The following is a 20,298-nucleotide window of genomic DNA, read 5'->3' as shown; positions in this document are numbered from 1 at the left end:
AGATTTTTTTTACATTCAAAATACCCCAAACCTTGAGTTCTACCATAGCATCTATCCATTAAACAAGACAAGGTAATTGAAAATGATCTCTTCAAACCACTGTGCTTCTATGCATATTGTTCTGTGCATATTAACATTAATTCACTCTGCACAAGTTACCAGCTTTTGAACTTTTGCTGAAAGTTATTGGACTTTTTGGTCAACCGTCTCCCCCTTGGTTTGGACCTTTGCTACAGCACTATTGTCATGGCTCAGGATTCCGAAAGAATCGATATTCCATTTTGTGGATAGATATCCCTAATTTGATGTGGTGCTTAATGCTTGGGCTTATCACACCATAGATCTTAATTTAACCGAGAAGTTTTATTTTCATCTTAGAGACAATAACTTTCTTAGCTCTTTTGATGCTTTCTTTTCACTTCATCATAAGCAATAGTGCTTGGTAGTCTTTTCAGTTCCATTTTTCACAAGGAAGCAAGGTTTCAATTTTTTTTATCACTTTACTAATATTAGTAAAGGAATGAGGAGAGAAAAAAATCCAGCCGCATTATTACAGTTGAGTGTCTTTTTTTTTTTAATCACATGTGAATGTTTGAATTCATCCCTCAGCAAACTTACAGATTGCTAAATGTCCTGAAATTTTAGGGTCACTCTGGAATTGTTGAATATATTAATACTGAAACTTTGAATTACATTAATATATTTGGTATATGTTAATATATATTATGAATAGAATATTGAGCAAACTTTTCTTTTTCTAAATAACTATGAATTATTGAGTATAACAACATACATTCCCCAAACTCCTCACATGGGGAAAAGTAAAATAGGGACTCATCTAACTTTATTCTTTGTGATATCTTTCTTAGCTCCCAATAATACATGTGATGAAAATGCTTTCATGTGTCATAATAAAGTGTGCATCCCCAAGCAATTTGTTTGTGACCATGATGATGACTGTGGAGATGGCTCAGATGAGTCACAGCAGTGTGGTAAGCATATCCAGACTTTTCATGGAAGAGATTCTCTGGCTAAATAATAGTCTTCTAGGATGACTCAGGAAATAAATAAATGACAAAAACAACACATTTCTTAGTGTCACAAAGGGCACGTAAGCTCAGTTACCCATAGTAGTACCTCAATAACCTCTTTAAACTCTAGTGCATAATTATACATTGATTTGGAGATCATGTCTACATATAATATGTTCTTATTAGGAAGCACATGGGGGAAATAGTTATAAAATGTCTTTTGGTTGAAAAACAATATATGGCTAGCTAATTCAGTCTTATAGCCAAATCAAGTATTTGAATGAAGAAAAAATAGAATTCACAATTATCAGAGAAACTGTATAATTAACATTCTTCTTTCACCTTATCTTCTTACATGTGTGCTTATTTCTTAAAATTTAATATTATTGTGACATTTATCTTGTCATCGCATATATATTTATCTGACCATCACATATATAATGTATATATACATACAAATGTAGCTTTTGTAGTGAAAATCATGAAAAGTTCTTACGTGAAATTGAAATTTTACACAAACCTAGTATTTTTGTAAAAAACAAAAACTTAAATGTGTACATGAATAAATATAAGATGAAAAGCCATAAAATCCACATATAATCACGAAAGACAGTAGATTTAGTGCCCTCCTTTGTTCTCCTTGTGTTGTGTCTATAGTCTTGGTCTTTGAGAGCCATCTCTTTGAAATCAGCGAATCCCAGTTTTTACAATCTTTTCACAATTAAGTCATGGATTCGATGTGATATTTTAAAAGGTGCATCATACCTTGAGATGTAAATTTGAAGTAGAGTTATGTCTGATTGAGTATCTTCCCTCTGCTAGACACTTACGCAGTTGATATGGAAATGAATGAGACATATCCCACTAGAAGAAATTGCAGACAAACAGGAAAATCAGAAATACATGCTAGAATAATAGCACACGTTGTCAGATGTGACTAAGAATCACAATACATGGGATCAGAGCTGAGAGAATAAGTTTTGAAGCACTATGGGACGCCTGGGTGGCTCAGCAGTTGAGCACCTACCTTCGGCCCAGGGTGTAATCCCGGAATTTGGGATGAGTCCCACATCAGGCACCTTGCAGGGAGCCTGCTTCTCCCTCTGCCTGTGTCTCTGCCTCTCTCTCTCTGTGTCTCTCATGAATAAACAAATAAAGTCTTTAAAAAAATTTATTAAAAAATTTTTTGAAGCACTAAAGAATAGAAGCAGAGAGAATGTTAGAGAAAGTCATGTGTAGATGGTAGATAAAATAACACAGTGGTTAAAATCACGGACTTGGAGCCAGATGGCCTGGGTCTAGATCCTGGCTTGGACGCCTAGTATCTGTATGACCTTTGAAGTCATTTCACATTTCTGCACCTCAATTCCTCATCTGTAAAAAAATAAAAGACAACATTGTTTAACTCTTACGGCTGTTGAGAGAATTAAATTAGTTACTATTTGTAAAGTGCTTAGAATAGTTCTGGATACATAGAAAGTTCTATTTATATTTCCAAATGGCTACATATTGACATAGTTGAAGAATAATAGTCTTTTGTGAGGTAAATTGAAATTAGAAAGTTGAAACTGGATCCGAAGAAGTCTGAAATATAATGTTAAAGAATTTGTGTTTAATTATTTTGGCTCTCAGTTGACAGCGCACATTTGAAATGGGAATGCCACACTCAAAATATGTTTCAGAATCATCTTTTTCAGCAGAGTGGATGAAATATTGCCTTGGGACAGGGGAGCCGTTAGGTTGAAAGTAAGCTAGCTAGAAGATAATTGCAATAGTTCTGGTGATTAATGATGTGATGATAAACCAGGACAGAAATGGTGGAATGGAAAGAACAGTATGGGTCAGGATTCATTTACAGTCCTATATGGAGGATAAAGGAGAATTTCTAGCTTGGATGACTTGGTGGATGGCGTTACCATCATTAATGGGCTTTGGAACATAGGAGGTTAAGGGCCAAGTTTTCCTGGTGTAGGAGAAGAGAAATGTAAAAAATAATAATAATAATTAATTTTGGATGTTTTGAATATGAAGTGTTAATCAGACAATAACATGAAGCTATAGAGTGAGTGTTTGAAAATTTAGTTCCAGAGGTCACCAGTATTATTTCTGCAAATATAATTAGTTTGCTGGCCATCGGCATAAAGCTGATATTCAAAATATGACAAAAATTGAAAACAGCCAACACTGCAGAAAGGAAAAGAGGAAAACAATAGGCTAAAGATTGAAGTTAGGGCTTCACCTGCAATATTTTAGGATGGAAGAGGAGAGGACTTCATACAGAAAGAAGGATACAAGGAAACAGCCAAAGTAAGACAACGTCATGGGGAATAGATTGTAAATATTAAACCAGGAAATTATTTACAAGGTAGTATTCTCAACAATATCAAATGCTGCAGGAAAGTGAAATATATAAGAGTGTGATACACCCTTGAATTTGACACTTGTCCCTTTGTATTTGCTGGCTTCAAGAGGATTTTAAGAAGGTAGATATTGTAGAAATGGATTGAATGAATGGAGGCTGAACTGGAGATAAGTAAGGGAATGCTGGGTAGAGTGGTAGGTAAGAGGATAATGTGTACATAAGAGTTATGTGGATGGATTATTTTTTTAAATATTTTTATTTTTATTTATTTGAGAGAGAAAGAGAGAGAGTGTGAGTGAGCAGAGGGAAGGGAAGAGTGAAAGAATCCTCAGACTCCCCACTGAGCACGGAGCTCTACTGAGGACTTGATCCCAGGACCCCGAGATCATGACCTGAGCCTAAATCAAGCATCAGTTGCTTAACTGACTGAGCCACCCAGGCTTCCCTGATGGATTTTTATTGTCACTGGGCTGGGAGAGACTTGAATGTAATGTATATATTGACCAAGGAGAATGAACTAATGAAGAGGGCAAGGATGGAAGAAAGCGCAGGGAAACTAAAATTGTTTCTAAACTCTGCAGTTTGCCATTCAGTACGACAAACCTTTCGATTATATTATCATTGTTGAAATATTTTTCTATTGGAATTTTATTTGTTAACAAACATACATATCTTATTTCCTATCTTCATTATTATTATTATTATTATTATTTTATTTATGATAGTCACAGACAGAGAGAGAGAGGCAGAGACACAGGCAGAGGGAGAAGCAGGCTCCATGCACCGGGAGCCCGATGTGGGATTCGATCCCGGGTCTCCAGGATCGCGCCCTGGGCCAAAGGCCGGCGCCAAACCATTGCGCCACCCAGGGATCCCTTATTTCCTATCTTCAAAAGTAAAATATATACCAGGTTTACCAGAAAGTTTCTAATAGCAATGACAGTTTTCATTGTTAAGAAACTTAGGAAAAATTCAATCTAAAACTCATAATAGTCAAAATCAAATGAGTTTTACTTATAAATAGGCATAGATATGAACATTAAAAATTGACGGGCTGATACTCTGATTTGAATAAAGCTTTTTAGTGCCTCTAAGTATCAATATATAGGATAATTACAATAGTTGTGTGCTTATTGCTTTATAAATTGACTTTAAAAAAATTTTTTTAACAATGTCTTTAAACTTCCAAATGCTGCTTCCCAAACATAAACATGGCATTATGGCTTCTGAGAATTATCGTTGTAACTCGGAATCACTTCATCCGTATGTTCTGGTACTATACCTAATCAAGCTTAGTCTTGAAAAAACATTAATAGCTTTATTCTTGTTTTCCATTCAAAGGAAAATCTTTAGGACATAGACTATAGGTGAATAGAGACAGTATCGTTGAGTATTGCATTTTTGTTTCCTCACCTAGAAACAATAAGATTGCCTTGTTTTTTATTTTCTTTCCTGGACCTTAACCCCACTTCTTAACCACAAATATCTCTTGCAAGTATGACCACTGTCCCAAAAAGGAATAAGAAACACTTCCTATAGAAGACATAGATAGGTCCCATGGTTAACTAGGTATGGTGTACGTTAGGGAATGCAGATTTAATATTTGTCATATAATTAGAATGTTACTTTCTTTGTCTCTAGGATACCGAGAGTGTACTGCAGAAGAATTTAGTTGTGCTGATGGACGATGTCTCTTAAATACTCAATGGCAGTGTGATGGGGACTTTGACTGCCCTGACCATTCTGATGAAGCACCTTTAAACCCAAAGTGCAAAAGTGCAGGTACAGAAGATATATAATATTGTGCTTATTCCAAAATTTGCTTTTCAATGGCAAAACTGTGACTCTGATTTTCAGTTCAGTCTAGTATGATATTCAATGAAAATAAATGCAAATAATTAAGCATGTGATGTTTCAAGTGATACCATGGAGGATCTTAGCAATCAACTATGTTGTCAAGCTAGTTTTAGAAATTTAAATCTGTGCTAAAATATGAAGATTTGAGGCAACACACCAAACGGATCCATTACCCTGACCCCTTTCAAAAAATCATTTTTTCTTAATATGTGATTTTATGTGAAAACAGTTTCCTTATTTGGACCTATTTGAAAGCTCAAACAAAGTAAGTTGAGATTTACCAAGAGAAGGTCTGTATTAATGATGCTTAGCCAAAATAAAGTAAACTGCATATCATTTGAACAGAAATATATACATAGCCAAACTTGGACTATTTTTCATTTCACTATTCCAAAGACCAAATACATAATCATATATTTAAAATAAACCCAATTACTTTTTCTCATGTACTTTACATGCTAATAGGCTTTCTTTTATCATGTATGATAATGAACAATGTTCAAGTCATCAGGTTATGAGTAGCTCCAAAACCTAAACTCTTTTCCATAGCTATATTTGGAACAACTATTATTCACCACAAATGTCCTTTTTATGCCCTGACTTAAAAGTGTCAATGTTATATTTCCAAGAAGAAAAAGAATCTAGGAATATCTACCTATTCTAGATTCTTAATTTTTAGTGACATATAATTTCTCAGAGACCTGTGGCTTGAAGGGAAATGTCAAACTCTCATTATACTTTTGAATCAATTCTTCACAATATAGGTGAAGACAGAAAGACTTCATTAATTTGACTATAGGTGCTTATTTTGATTGCTAATGTTCATGGCAAAGAAAGATTTTCAGTAAGTGTTGAACATGAAAGTACAGTTTGCCCTTGTTTTTTTTTTTTAATGTTTTCTGTATAAAATACTACACTACATATAGAGGATTTTATATGTATATAAATTTTACTATAATTTTTGACAGATAAGTTATCATACGTGTGAATGTTTTCAGCAATTGTAGTATAAAGCAATGGCATGCCCTTTATGTTCCATTTGTTTTATTTTCTTTTTCCAGAACAGTCATGCAACAGTTCATTTTTTATGTGCAAAAATGGCAGGTGCATTCCCAGTGGAAGTCTTTGTGACAATAAGGATGACTGTGGCGATGGCTCAGATGAGAGAAACTGCCATATAAATGAATGTTTGAGTAAGAAAGTCAGTGGATGTTCTCAAGATTGTCAGGACCTTCCAGTCAGTTACAAGGTAGGGTCTCATCAAAAATAGAAAATCACATGATACATTGGAATTTGAGATAATGAATACTATTCAATCCAAAGAGCTGTAGAACTTAAAATGCATCATAGTATTTTCTGGTAAAAGTATTTAAATGAGGAGTATCTATATAAGCCACTCATTATAATCATGTGGCATAAAAATTGTAAAAATGTACTCAGAAAGACAAAAATGCCAAAGTGATTTTCAATATATGTTGAACATAAAGAGAAAAAAAAAGGCAAGAAAAACCCAGTGTTTAGAGAGATCCTGCCATGTTAACAGCACATAAATATGTATGCAACTGTTGAGTTCCCATTTCTTCCCTCGTTCTTCCTCCCATCTTTGAAGTGAAATGGGCTAATCATTTATTTACTGCAACACTGGATAATACAGTACTTTTCATGTACACAGGAAGAAAAAAAATAGAACACATGAATTATTAGGACCGAGTGCAGGTACACTAAAAATAAATCACCCTTAATATCCTAATTGGTTTTGTTAGAACCGTTTTCCTGAAGAGCGTGATTCACTGACAAAGTTGATTGACAGAAATAGCTTTTGAAAACATTTCTGTTTGATTCATGTTGAATAGAGGATGCAAATGAGCATGATATTAAAATTAAAGCTGTGCAGTAGGTTAAAATTGATGATGTAAGTGTGGGAAAATCTCAGGAAGAGCGATTCATTTGAAAGTCAGTGTTTTTAACAGAGCGATAGCTCTGTATGAATCAGCAATAGGGCATGCTCCTACAAAACACAGAGACGGTCTTATGCCAGTTAAGATCATTACAGAGGTTAGATTTTTATTATACTGAGTTCTGCACTGGTCAGAACACATCTGGGGTACTATGTGCATTAATGAACATGGTATTTTAAGAGGAATTTGGACAAATTGTAGTGTATATACATTTGTACATCCCAAAGCATTAGGATTCCATGTTCCAGACATGTACCTTCGGAAGGAGTTTTTCCTGGAGCAAAGATGGCTTATTAGCTTTGTTCAAACATATGAAGCCCTGGATTAGGGAGCAGACCTAGTCTGAGTTGTTTCAAAGGTTGGGATTATGAGTTGGGAAGCAGACTGTTCAATATGAGGAAAAGTACTCTACAGTACTATCTTTACATTGGAATGAGCTGCCTCATTTCTCACTACTAAAGGGGTTAAATTGTAGCTAAGTAACTTTCTTTAAAGCATGCTAGAGAAAATACATGTGTATTGCAGAGATGTGGTACCTTCTTCCCTGCCAACATTGACATTCTATGACAAGCCATTTCTATCTAATGGTAAATTTAGCCAAATAACCACTTTGCCATTTGTAATCTTTGGATTTCTAGTATTTTGATTAATTTAGCTACATTGATAGGATTTTATTGCATGGAGATGTAACCAGAGAACTACAATAATCATTCCACCCCGTGCAAAAACAGAGATTAAAAACTTAAATATTAAAAAAGGTGTATTTGTTTAAGACATAGTGCAAATACTATATTAAGAAGAGTTGGTTAAATTTACAGGCTTAAAACACAAGCATTGTGTTGTAGGTAAAATGAAACAAGATAAATGAGCCAAAATAAGTCTTAATGAGATGAATATGTATCAAATAATTAATTTTGGCAGTAAATATTTTGAAACCCAATGAAGCAGAAAAAATATCATCAGTGACTTCTGCACAATCAATAGACATGTGTTTCCTGAAAAATCAGAGCATGTGTCATGGAATTGTTACAGATAATTAGTTAAAATTTCAACTCATAGTTTATAAATAGTTCTTTAGTTCTGTCTATATAATATATGCATTCTGTATTTCTATGTATCTACAGAATCTCTATATCATAGAATCAGTATCTATCTATATAAAAACTTAAATTTCAAAGTAGTTCTCCTTGTGTTTATCCTGAATGTGTTTAAATCTAGAATAACAATCTTGGAGAAATCTAAAAATTATAGAATATCAGATGGTCACTTTTTGACATAGCATTCAAAAAGAGGCTTAATATTTTTTAAATGCCTGCATATGGGGTGCCTGGGTGGCTCAGTCAGTTAAGAATTCAAGTCATGACCTCAGGGTCCTAGGATGGAACACCCCCCCACCGTGAGACTCTGCTCAGCGGGGAGTCTGCTCAATGATTCTATTTTCTCTCTCCCTCTCCTTCTGCTCCTATCCCATTCATTCTCTCTCTCTCTCTCTCTCTGTCTCTCTCTCTCTCTAAAATAAATAAATAAAGCCTTAAAAATAAAAATGAAAAAATAAAATAAAAGGCCTGCATATAAGCACTTAGTGCTCAGAAATGCCATGTTTAAAAAACTGCTATGGTAGAAATAGGCATCATCCTGAGTGCCATATTAAATCTATTTTAATTACTTTATAAGATCTCTCATATAGAAATACTTATTGATAATTTTTAAAAATTAGTATTTTCACCTTGACTTTTCAAAAGGAGTCATAGAATGAAGGAGAATTCTAGTTAAAATAGACAACATATTTAATCATTCATAAGTCTATGTATATGATACCTGAAAGAATTCAATAGGGTTCTTGAATATGTACACATGTCAAAACTAATTAATAAAATAAAGCATCTATTGGGGAAACAAAAGAGATATAAAAATTCAAGCAGCTGAGACTAGAATCATAAATGAGAGATTTAAATAAAGTTTCAAAGCAAATATTTTACATACTGTGTTGAGATTATACACACACACACTTATATTTATATTAATGATAATTTATTGATAGGAAATTTAATAAAAAGACTTATCTACAATAAAAAGCTTCTATATTTTTGGGAAATAAAGTTTATGAGTTTTTCTCTTCTATTGAATGGGGAAAACCATCCAGTAACCTATTTCTCATTACAATATCTGCAGAACATGACATGAAATCCTCCTCCAAATTCTGCAATAAAATTAAAATTGCTTACAAAAGCAAAATTTAGACCTTATGGGCTGTGAACAATTTGCACGTTTGTTGTAAAACAAATACAATGTATCTAACTATTCAAAAGGGAGCAATAACATTTACTAAAGCAAGGATCTTATTTTGATGGGAAGGATAATTTACCATATAAAAATAAATGTACTTCTGGGAGAGAAATAAGTTTTAATGTATATATTAGAAATAAAATAACATTTGTCAAATATCACTTTAAAAGCTGCAAATAAACTTATTTGAATGTAATAGGAAAAGTATGGATAGCTGTAATTCTGATAGCTGTTTGACACTATATAAAAATTAATACAAACCAGGAAAATTTGAAGTAGTTCTCAAAGATGAGAAAAATTAAGATGATATTGAATATATATAAATCTCACTTTCATAAAAAATGTTTTTCTTTGTAAATGAAGGTGAGAGTTTTTAAAACTTATTTTCTATTAAATATAGGTGAATCTTTGAAGATGCAAATGATTATTAGTTTCTTTCATTCAATTTATGAAAATTAGGCTAGTGGAATTTCCCATTGATACCTTTGGGTAATCTGGGAGCAAATATGTTTCTGTTAAAACAAGATTAGAGGTGCCTGGGTGGCTCATTTGGTTGAGTGTCTGCCTTCAGCTCAGATCATGATCCCAGCATCCTAGGATCAAGCCCTGTGTCAGGCTCTTCCTGCTTGGTGGTGAGCCTGCTTCTCCCTCCCCCTGCTTGTGTGTGCTGTGCTATGTCTCTCTCCCCCTCTTCAAATAAATAAATCTAAAAAAAAAATTCTCTTTCAATAAACAATTTCTTAAAAAGTTACTGATAACCTTAGACATACTAATTTCATTTGTTTATAGAAATGTGTATATTACATTTGGTAGCTTTTACCAATTCTACCTTACAAATTGATTTTCCATAAATGTGTTTTCATCTAAGCCGTCTCTTTGCTATAATAGTTCGATAAACCTGACATTAGCCATTCAAAATCATTTTCAGAAATCCCATTAAAACTGGGACACTGTTTATTTCCTTTTCTAATACTCTTTGAGAGGAACCCAGTACATTCTATTAAAAATCCTTTCACTTGTCCTAATGAGCCCCTTGAATTCACCACTGTCCTATGTCAGACTATGGATTTCTGGTTTCCCAACCACATGACCACATGGTCATTTTCCAGTCTTTACAGTGATAACTTTTTGAATACTGTCATTTTCTCACTTTCTTTAAAAAAAATATTGCTTTTACAAATTGTGATAAAATATATATGACATAACATTTACCAATTGAACCATTTTTTGAACCATTTTTAAACGTACACTTATGTAACAGTAAGCGTCTCACTTTTTTTGCCATCGCAAAGCACCAACTGTCCTGACTTCCTAATCAGGTAGCAGGATGAGTGTTCTCAAAGGAAGTAAGAGTTTGATAAGGAGAGTGTGGGAAATAAAGCTGTGGCTTTTGCTTTGAAATGCTGGTGTGCTAGTGGGTCCTAGAAAACAAAACAACACATAATTACTGAGGATTATTAGCTAATTATTGGTGTAAATTGTTAATGATGAAAGTGCTAAGAGCTTAAAGGGATCCATTCCTGGTAAAAGAACTTAGTAAATGGTATTTAATTCTCATTAGAGTACTTTCAGGTGAAGATGCTGCTGCTTCTCTCCCAACTAATAAATATGGGGGTTTTTTGGTCCTTAAAAAAATTCAGTTGTTTGTTATTTAAAAATATGCACGTATATCTCTATAATATTTCTCCCCATAGATACAAAGCTCTGCCATCATGTTTACCCTCAAATAAATGAGGTTATTAAATGTTTGCTCTGAATAACTCTTGAATACTAGTTACTGTTAACCATTTAGGGCTTATTTTAATTCACTGTCTTACTCAATATTCACACATTCCTTTATTCCAAGAGTGCTAAATAATATTTGTAAAGGTTAATAGCATTGTAATCATTGGGCCAATTATAGGTTCATTTTATGTAATTACAGTTCTCATATGCTAGTTGGCAGGAGTATAGACTTGAAAGACTGTTGCAGATCACAGGATCACAGGATGCCATTGTTTTCAGGACTGCAAAGACATATATGGAGTGACATATTGTATTCAGAATTTACATGCCAATTAGTGAATACTGCACGCCATCATCAGAGGTTCATACACTACATGATAGAGATGTTGAAGAAAAGATTTGATGATACAAACTGATTATAGTGGGGAAATTGTTACTATTATTTCTCCAGACAACATCAACATAGTTATAGAACCAGACCCAGTCCTTAAATATTAATTGGGCCTTACTAAGGGTTACAGACAGTCTAGTTTCTCCAACTGGCTTTATCCAGGCACCATTTCCTTTGTGCCTCTAGGTTTCTTATCAGTTAACTAAAAACAATAAGACCTGCATCATAGATTTCTGTAAAGCTCTGATGAAATTCCACATGTAATCAGTTAGTATTCAAAGCTCCAAATATGAATTCTTATGATTGTTAAAGTCCTCTAAAAATACAATGTAATGTAACAGAAAAAGAACAAAATAAATTGCCTCATGTTGTTGTTGCTGTCATGGTATAGCCACATGGCTTTGAGGACGTCAATTAACTTTTATGATCTTGCCAACCTCAGATGATCAAATGAAGATATTTAGGAAAGTTTTTTTTTTAGCTTTAGCTTTATTTAATATACATAATTCTTATTAAAACCATTGGAGACAGAAAGACTTGCCATTATCCACTCTTACACTATTTTCTTTCTTGAATCAAACTAAAGGGATATTCAATAGGAAAAGACAGTGACAATGATATGAATTGATGATTATGCTTGTTTTTCATTCTTCAGTGCAAATGCTGGCCTGGATTCCAACTGAAGGATGATGGTAAAACATGTGTAGACATTGATGAATGCTCCTTGGGATTTCCGTGTAGCCAGCAATGCATTAATACATATGGGACCTACAAGTGCCTCTGTACAGATGGCTATGAAATACAACCTGATAACCCCAATGGCTGCAAATCACTCTCAGGTATCGAATTGCACTTGTCCACTAATCCAACTTCAGTTACACCTATGGATTCTGAATTTTATAACCATTCTTACTGAGTTCATACCTGCTGATGTTTCTGAGAAATCAAAATTCTTCCCTACTTACCTTGATATAGGAACCTGTCACTCTAATTTTGCATGCTGTCCACAAACTGTTCTATTTGTAATAAAATTGCATTATGGTCTTGTGAATTATTAAGTGCTTCCTAGATTTTGAGAGTGCTCAGAAGTGAAAAGAACTATTTCTAGCAATTTCTCCTGCTGCATCACAGGTTCTTAGGAGTAGATTTAGCCAAGAGCGGTAAAAAGGCTATTGTAATTGTATTATAATAGTTTTTCCTTCTCTACACCATACACATATATGTATGCCATTGTAATTGTATTATAATAGTTTTTCCTTCTCTACACCATACTCATATATGTATGCCAAGGAGAAGAGGTCAATAATGATAATGACAATGATGAGTACAACAATAGCAATAAATCAACTATGTAGGACTATTTGAATTCTTCCAGTGATTCAGCAAATATTATTAAATCTCTATTTGTTCCAAGTAGTGTGTTTGATTTGTAAATTAGAAAATTCGATAGAACATAGACCAAATTTTTAAAAATATTGTAATTCATTAGGGGAAAATACACGTATCAAAATAATACAAAGCAATATATAATAAGTAATTATTGTTTTTAAGTGAGAAAAAATGCTACATATATGTCTCTTCCCCCTTTGTTTTTGAGTATAATGAATCAAATAGCATGGCCAGTTTATTATGTATATGTATGCCATATATACATGACAGCATTTAAAACATTAGATATCTTATTTACCTACATAAAATAAATGCCAGTGACAGGAATTCTTAAAATTAGTTTTCAACCAGTTAAAACTTCAAACATTATTGAAGAAAAAAGATAGCCATTTCAATTTTTTAAATTTTATTTTTACTTACTCTTGGAATAGTCATCACTGAATTAATTTATGTATTATTTGGAGCCTGTTTTTTTTTTTTTTTTTTAGATTTACCAACCTACTTACTATATCATGCATTCAGTGACATAAGAAGAGATAAAATCTCCAAATCAATAAATGTTTTTGTTACTTTAAACTTTTCACTAATGATGGTATAAAGGAGATGAGTACTAATAATTGCAGTTTTGGTCTTATTATACCAGGTATCCATGCTGTTGTTTTTCAAAACAGTAATAATTGGAAACTAATAATAACTTTAATACAAAACCAAAATGTCTCTGAGCATAAATCTTTTGCAAGAGAGAGAATAGATTTTTTCCAACTTTATTGAGATATAGTTGACATATAACTGTGTAACTATTTAAAAAATTATAACTGTGTAACTTTAGAGTATATAATGTATTGATTTAATACCCTTATATATGGCAATATGATTGCCACCATAGTGTTAGAAACACTTCCATCACTTCACCTAATTACCATTTTATGTGTGTGTGGCAATAACATTTAAGCTCTACTCTCTTAGCAACTTTCAAGTATGTCGTGTTGTTATCCATAATCACCAAGCTGTGACTTAGATCCTCAGAACTTAATTATCTTCTAACTGGAAGTTTGTACTTTTAAAACAACATCTCCCCATTTCTCTCGTGCTTCATACTTGGTAATCACTATTTCACTGTTTCTAGGAGTTTGGTTATTTTGAGGTTCTATGTATAAGTGACATTACATAGTATTTATTTTTCTCTGACTTATTTCACTTCATATAATGTCCTCAAGGACATCTATGTTGTAAATGGTAGGATTTTATTATTTCTCATCACTGAATAATATTCAATTATGTGTGTGGGTATAATATTACATATGTATGTAATACAGATAATATATAATACATACAATATATATACATTGGATACTATATAATATACATATGCATAATTACAAATGTATAAATCAATGTGTGTGTTTGAATACAGATTATATATAAACATATATTTACACATATGTGTATGCATGTCACATCGTCTTTATTTGTCCATTGATGGACACTTAGATTGTTTCCATATCTTAGTTGTTGTAAATAATACTGTCATAAACATGAGAGTGCAGATAGATCTTTGATATCTTGTTTTCATTTCCTTTGGATAAGTACCCAGAGGTGAAATTCTTGGTTCATATGTTAGTTCTATTTCTAACTTTTTTAGAAACCTCTGTACTATTTTCTGTAGTTGATTTACATTCCCACCAATGATGAACAAAGGTCCCCCTTTCTCACGTCCTTTCCAACACTTTTTATCTCAGGTTTTTTTGATGATAGTTATTTTAATAGGTGAAATGTGATATCTCATTGTGGTTTTAATTGTGTCTCTCTGATGATTACTGATGTTGAGCATCTTTTCATGTATTTGTTGGCCATTTGTATGTTTTTGGAAAAATGTCTATTCAGTTCTGATGCCCTCTTTAATTAATTAATTAATTAATTAATTAATTAATTAATTAAATTTATAGAGAGCAAGGAAGGGTAGAGAGAGAAAGAGAGAATCTTAAGCAGGTTCCATGCTCAGCACAGAGCCTAACATAGGGGTCAATCTCACAACCTTGAGATCATGACCTGAGCCAAAATCAAGAGTCAAATGCTCAACTGACTGAGCTGCCTAGGTAGCCCTCCTCTGCCCATTTTTAAATAAAACATTTTGGGGGCTTTTTGTGGATTTGTATAAGTTCTATATATATTTTCAATAATAACCATAATATTAACATCTTATCAGATATATAATTTACAAATATTTTCTCCCATTCCATAGGTTGCCTTCTGATTACGTTGATTGTTTCTTTTGCTGTGCAGAAGCTTTTTAGTTTGATGTAGTTCTGCTTATTTTTGCTTTTATTGTTTGTGTCTTTTGTGTTGTATCTAAAAAATTTGTTACCAAGACCATAATAGAGACTTTTCTCAATGTTTTCTTCTAAGAGTTTTATAATTTCAGGTATTACATTTAAGTAGTAAAGAACATGACTGCCTAAATATTTAATTTTATATTTGTAAATATAAAGACAAGAGATCACAAGGCACCTTCAACTTCTGAGCTGACTCTTTTTAGTAGGGTTTGAATCTCGATTTAGTATCGACAGGAAGATTGAATGATTGACTAGGGGTGTGGTCTTGCTAATGGAAGGAGATGTCCAGACTGTGTAGTATACATTTCTAATCCCTGACATAAAGCATGCTAAAATATAATGTATACCCTATGTATTATATATTTACTGTGAAACTAAAAGATAAGAGAAAAGTAATATTTTTAACATAAACAGGACAATAACTCCATAACAATAAATGATTTACAATAAAATCCACATTAAATTACATAAAGTGACTACGTTTTTAATTTTTTTTAAATTTCTACTGACATTAAATTTGCTTACCAGGAAACTAAATATATGACTTCATCTTAGAACAAAGCTCTTGGGGATCCCTGGGTGGCTCAGCAGTTTAGCACCTGCCTTTGGCCCAGGGTGTGATCCTGGAGTCTCGGGATTGAGTTCCACGTCGGGCTCCCTGTGTGGAGCCTGCTTCTCCCTCTGCCTGTGTCTCTGCTTCTCTCTCTCTCTCATGAATAAATAAATAAAATCTTAAAAAAAAAAAAAAAAAAGAACAAAGAAACAAAAGCTCTTAAAAAAAAAAAAAAAAGGAGTTGAACAAACTTGAATTGAATGGATCCAGAGTTATAACAATCAAGAATGTGGTCAACTTGAATTTAAATTATTCAGATACATATTCAAATAAATGTGCTATACAGAACTTTCCATTTTCTATTTACAAGTTCAATTTGGGGGATGCCTGGGTGACAGTAAGTTAAGCATCCAACTCTTGGGTTTCGACTCAGGTGATAATCTTAGGGTCATTAGATCAAGCCTTCTGTTAGGCTCCACACTCAGCAGAGATTTTTTTTTCTCCTTCTCTCTCTTTCTCTTTAAAATAAATAAATAAATCTTTAAGAAAAATAAAAATCCATTTTGTTTTCAAAAAAATTCTGAAGAGAAAACTGATCTAAAGATTTAGAAGATCTTCATGTATTTGGAGCAAGGTCAGATTCTTAATATTATCTTTCCTAGATTCCAGCACAAATGAGATACCATAACATAATAGACAAACTATAGGTAAGAAATAAAGACCATTAATGACCAATAAAGGATTTAAAGAGCAATATTATGGGAAAAGATGAAATTAAACAAAAATTATAGAGCCTGGAGTTCCAACTGACAGCAGAAGCTGGTTATTTGATTATCAAGAAAGAGTTTTCTGATTATATGACTGTTTAGCTTAGCTGTACTGTAGGTCTTTAAGATAGATGTAGTTTATTCTTTCCTGAAATTCGTTTACAAAAATCAGATTATGAAAGTAGATATTTTCCACCAATTCCAAATTAATTACATGATCTGCTGTTTATGAAAACTGAGGGAAAGAGAGGAATGTATTTAGAAGTATCTAGATTTCTCATACTGCCTGGGTATCTGTGGCCTTTTCATTTTGTTATCATTGAGATGCTCAGCGTGAATTTTTCACCATTAATCTATCAGAGTACACGGCATTTAAATTTATATTGCTGCAGAAACTAAAGTTGAAACTAAGCAAAGTTGAAAACCATACATATATAATTCTAATTATTTTTTTTTCTTGGTATTTAGATGAAGAACCTTTTCTAATTCTTGCTGATCACCATGAAATAAGGAAAATTAGCACTGATGGCTCCAACTACACACTTTTAAAACAGGTATGACATTATCATGATGATTTCATATTTAATATCAGTACTCTAGATATGCATTAGAACTATAGAAATATCACAGAATTTATGAAGCACTTACTTATGGACATATATGCATGTATGTACATAAGAGTATCATAAATTTTATTTTGTTTGAATTGCCCGGATGATCTTCCCAGCATATCACATCACACTCTATCTAAGAAAGTAAAAAAACAAAATAAAATTTTCAAGGTCTAATTAATGGAAGGGAAAAACTATTTAGATAAATATTTAGAGAAAGCATAAAATTGTCTTCTAAAGTATTTTTATGTATTACCCAAGCTGCTTTTTCCCCCTTGGGATTTAAAAATTAATATTTTTCAAGAATTTTAAGTTTCTATTTATAGAACTAGGAAATAAAACAGGATTGGTGATCTCTAGCCTTTAAGATTTGGAATCAGCAAGGGAGCAAAAATGTAATGGTAATCCAGCAATGGTTCATTGGTTGTGAGGCACATATTTTCATTCTTACCCTCTACATCCCTCAACTTGTCCACTTCAAGAGACTCTGAGTTGATCTGTTTTGATGTTTGAGTTCTATTGTCAGAGTTTATTTGTACATGTTATTTGAGATGAAAAGGTATGATTTCCATTTTATGGCAGGATAGAAAACTCTGAAATGCTCACCTCCATGTTTTATTTCTCCCAGTCTGTAGTGAAAAGAGCATAAAATCAAATCATTAAAACTACCGTGATTGCTACGGGCTACAGAAATCACATGCATTTAGTCATATCATGTTTTTAGTTGTCAGGAGCAATAGCTTCTTTAGGAAGGCTCAGTTGGTATCTGTTCTGCTACAAATGTCTTTTTGCCCCAAACTGTATAATAGTGACATAAATACGTGAAAGTACTGTCTAGAACAGGTGTGCCAAAAATAAGGACATTTCTTGTTCTTGTAATATGTTTATGTCAGCATTTGGCATAGAAAAAGAAGGCTGGCCATTCATATGGTGATTTTTTTAGCAGCATAAGGAATACTTACCTGACTAAAACAATTTTTGCCACCCACTGATGGATTCCTTCATTGCTATCGTCAAATTCATTCATTTTTCTTAAGAATTTAGTTTTATTTTAAATGCAAATATGCATTACCAATTGTGATAATGACTCTCCTCCTAACAGTTGGATTTTCCAGTTTTCTTCTAAGTCACAGATTGAAAATGAAAAGCTCACATGAGAATCCAGATTTCAAGGGCACCTGGGTGGCTCAGTCAGTTAAGCATCTGCCTTCAGTGCAAGTCAGGATCTCAGGGACCTGAGATTGAGTCCCACATCAGGCTCCCTGCTCAGCGAGGAGTCTGCTTCTCCCTCTCCGTCTGTACTCGTGGTCTCTCTCTCTCTCACACTCTCTCTCAAATAAAATAAATAATCAAAAAAGAGAGGAAAAAGAAGAAAATCCAGATTTCAGGCTACTCATGAAAATAAATAGGAAGCGAGAGCAGTGCTGGATGTACATCCTTCAATGTCCACAGTCCAAAGTGTGTAGAAGTTGACACTCTGACATAGAGGCCAATGCTCTCCAACTCACTGCAGTCCTTAGACTTCCCATGACCTTGCCACATATAAACTTGTTCATGAATGTCTGTGAGGTTTAGACTCTTGCTCTTGAAATGAGGGTGTGCCGCCAGCATTCACTGTTATCATGTTAGAGAGAGGCCTCTAATTGTGAACCCTGCAGAGACTGGGAAAAAATATAAAATCTTTCCATGTTGTTTATAAAAAACTAAACAGAAATCTGTGTAAAATGTAAGAATTAGACCACTACCTTTTTAGAGATAAATATTATAAGAATAGTAATGAGTAGTAAATACAAGAGAAAGAACTCCAGGGAAAAAAGTTTAGCATATGTAAATGTGAAAAATGTTTGCTGCCCAAATGGTTTCTTACATTTTTTAACTTAATTCTTATTTTCCGTGCAGTCTAATTTTAAGCTTATAAGAAAGTTACAAAATACTGAAAAATGTCTTTTTCTTTTGGAGGACATCTCCATCTCCCTCTAAGCCTCTCATTACCTTCAAGGTTGAATGTGCCCACCACTGATTTCCTTGTATGGTATCTGGAAAAGGGACACGCTTAGTTGTTTCTCTTTTCTTAGTTGTTTTTGTTTACTTGTTTAGCATTTCTTACTTTTAGACTCTGCTATCAGAAAGGGAGAAATTTCACTCTTTTGGATAGTCTGTCTATAAGCTCAGTTGGACTAATAACTAAAACAGCAACAATATTTATTGACTTCATAAAGACCATAACGGAGCTTCAATGACATCTCTGCTTTATTTTCCAACCCTGTGACTCGATATTTCTGGTGGCACCCCCTTTGTTGTTTTCATGGCTAATATGTTATCAGAGATTGTTCTTAATGGAGCAAAATGATTTTTTTCCTGTATGCATCATTTAAGTCTATTTCATATATCGAAAGCACTTTAATGCATGCTTTCAGATAGCACTTTTTTCCTGGTGGTATCATTTTCAACTATTGGCAATCACTAGTACCTAAGTGGGGATGACTTTCAGATAGTTTTCTTAGTGTAGTGTTTATGAAAATGAAGAACGAGTGAGAAAAAAGAGGAAGCTCACGAGGACTCTGAACATCTGTGTCTTTGGAAAGCATTTATTAATGTGACCACTAAGTAAGGAAATAGACACCCAAAAAACTAGACACAAGCATTACATCCAGTTTTGCCTGTGGTCTGTTTGGAATATATGATTTCTGTCAGGGAAGATATTTTTAACTACATTTCATTATAGCATTATAGAAATTTTCAAGGAGTTTTAGGCAGTAGAAACATTTTTTTCCCCCAGAGATTTCTGTCTACATGTGCAGAATGAAGTAGAAAACGGAAGTAATTATCTCCCTATATTTTCTCCCAGTCAAAATAAGTGAAAAGACATCCTTGCCTCAAATTTGTGAGGACTTTTTGGTGTGTAGGTGATTAGGAAAAACAATTTACCATAATATCTTGAATTTTATTCTCTTTGTTGTAGTCTGTACAATCTCATGAAGCATTACAGTGAAAAAATACAGCAACTGGTAGATTATTTTTTGCCATGTGTTTTT

At 33.2% G+C, this 20,298-nt stretch overlaps 1 protein-coding gene across 1 annotated transcript in view; it reads left to right on the top strand.

The window, feature by feature from the left end:
• LRP1B (LDL receptor related protein 1B) overlaps positions 1-20,298 on the top strand; it is a 1,815,754-nt gene that overhangs the window by 1,571,318 nt on the left and 224,138 nt on the right. The window contains exons 53-57 of the mRNA XM_041739937.1: positions 870-992; positions 5,035-5,175; positions 6,312-6,499; positions 12,266-12,449; positions 17,121-17,206. Coding sequence (XP_041595871.1) covers positions 870-992; positions 5,035-5,175; positions 6,312-6,499; positions 12,266-12,449; positions 17,121-17,206 — 722 coding nt within the window. The remainder of the gene's footprint in view (positions 1-869; positions 993-5,034; positions 5,176-6,311; positions 6,500-12,265; positions 12,450-17,120; positions 17,207-20,298) is intronic.

The sequence above is a fragment of the Vulpes lagopus genome, chromosome 24 (assembly GCF_018345385.1).
Source record: "Vulpes lagopus strain Blue_001 chromosome 24, ASM1834538v1, whole genome shotgun sequence".
NCBI lineage: Eukaryota > Metazoa > Chordata > Mammalia > Carnivora > Canidae > Vulpes > Vulpes lagopus.
This window is presented reverse-complemented; position numbering and strand designations above follow the sequence as displayed.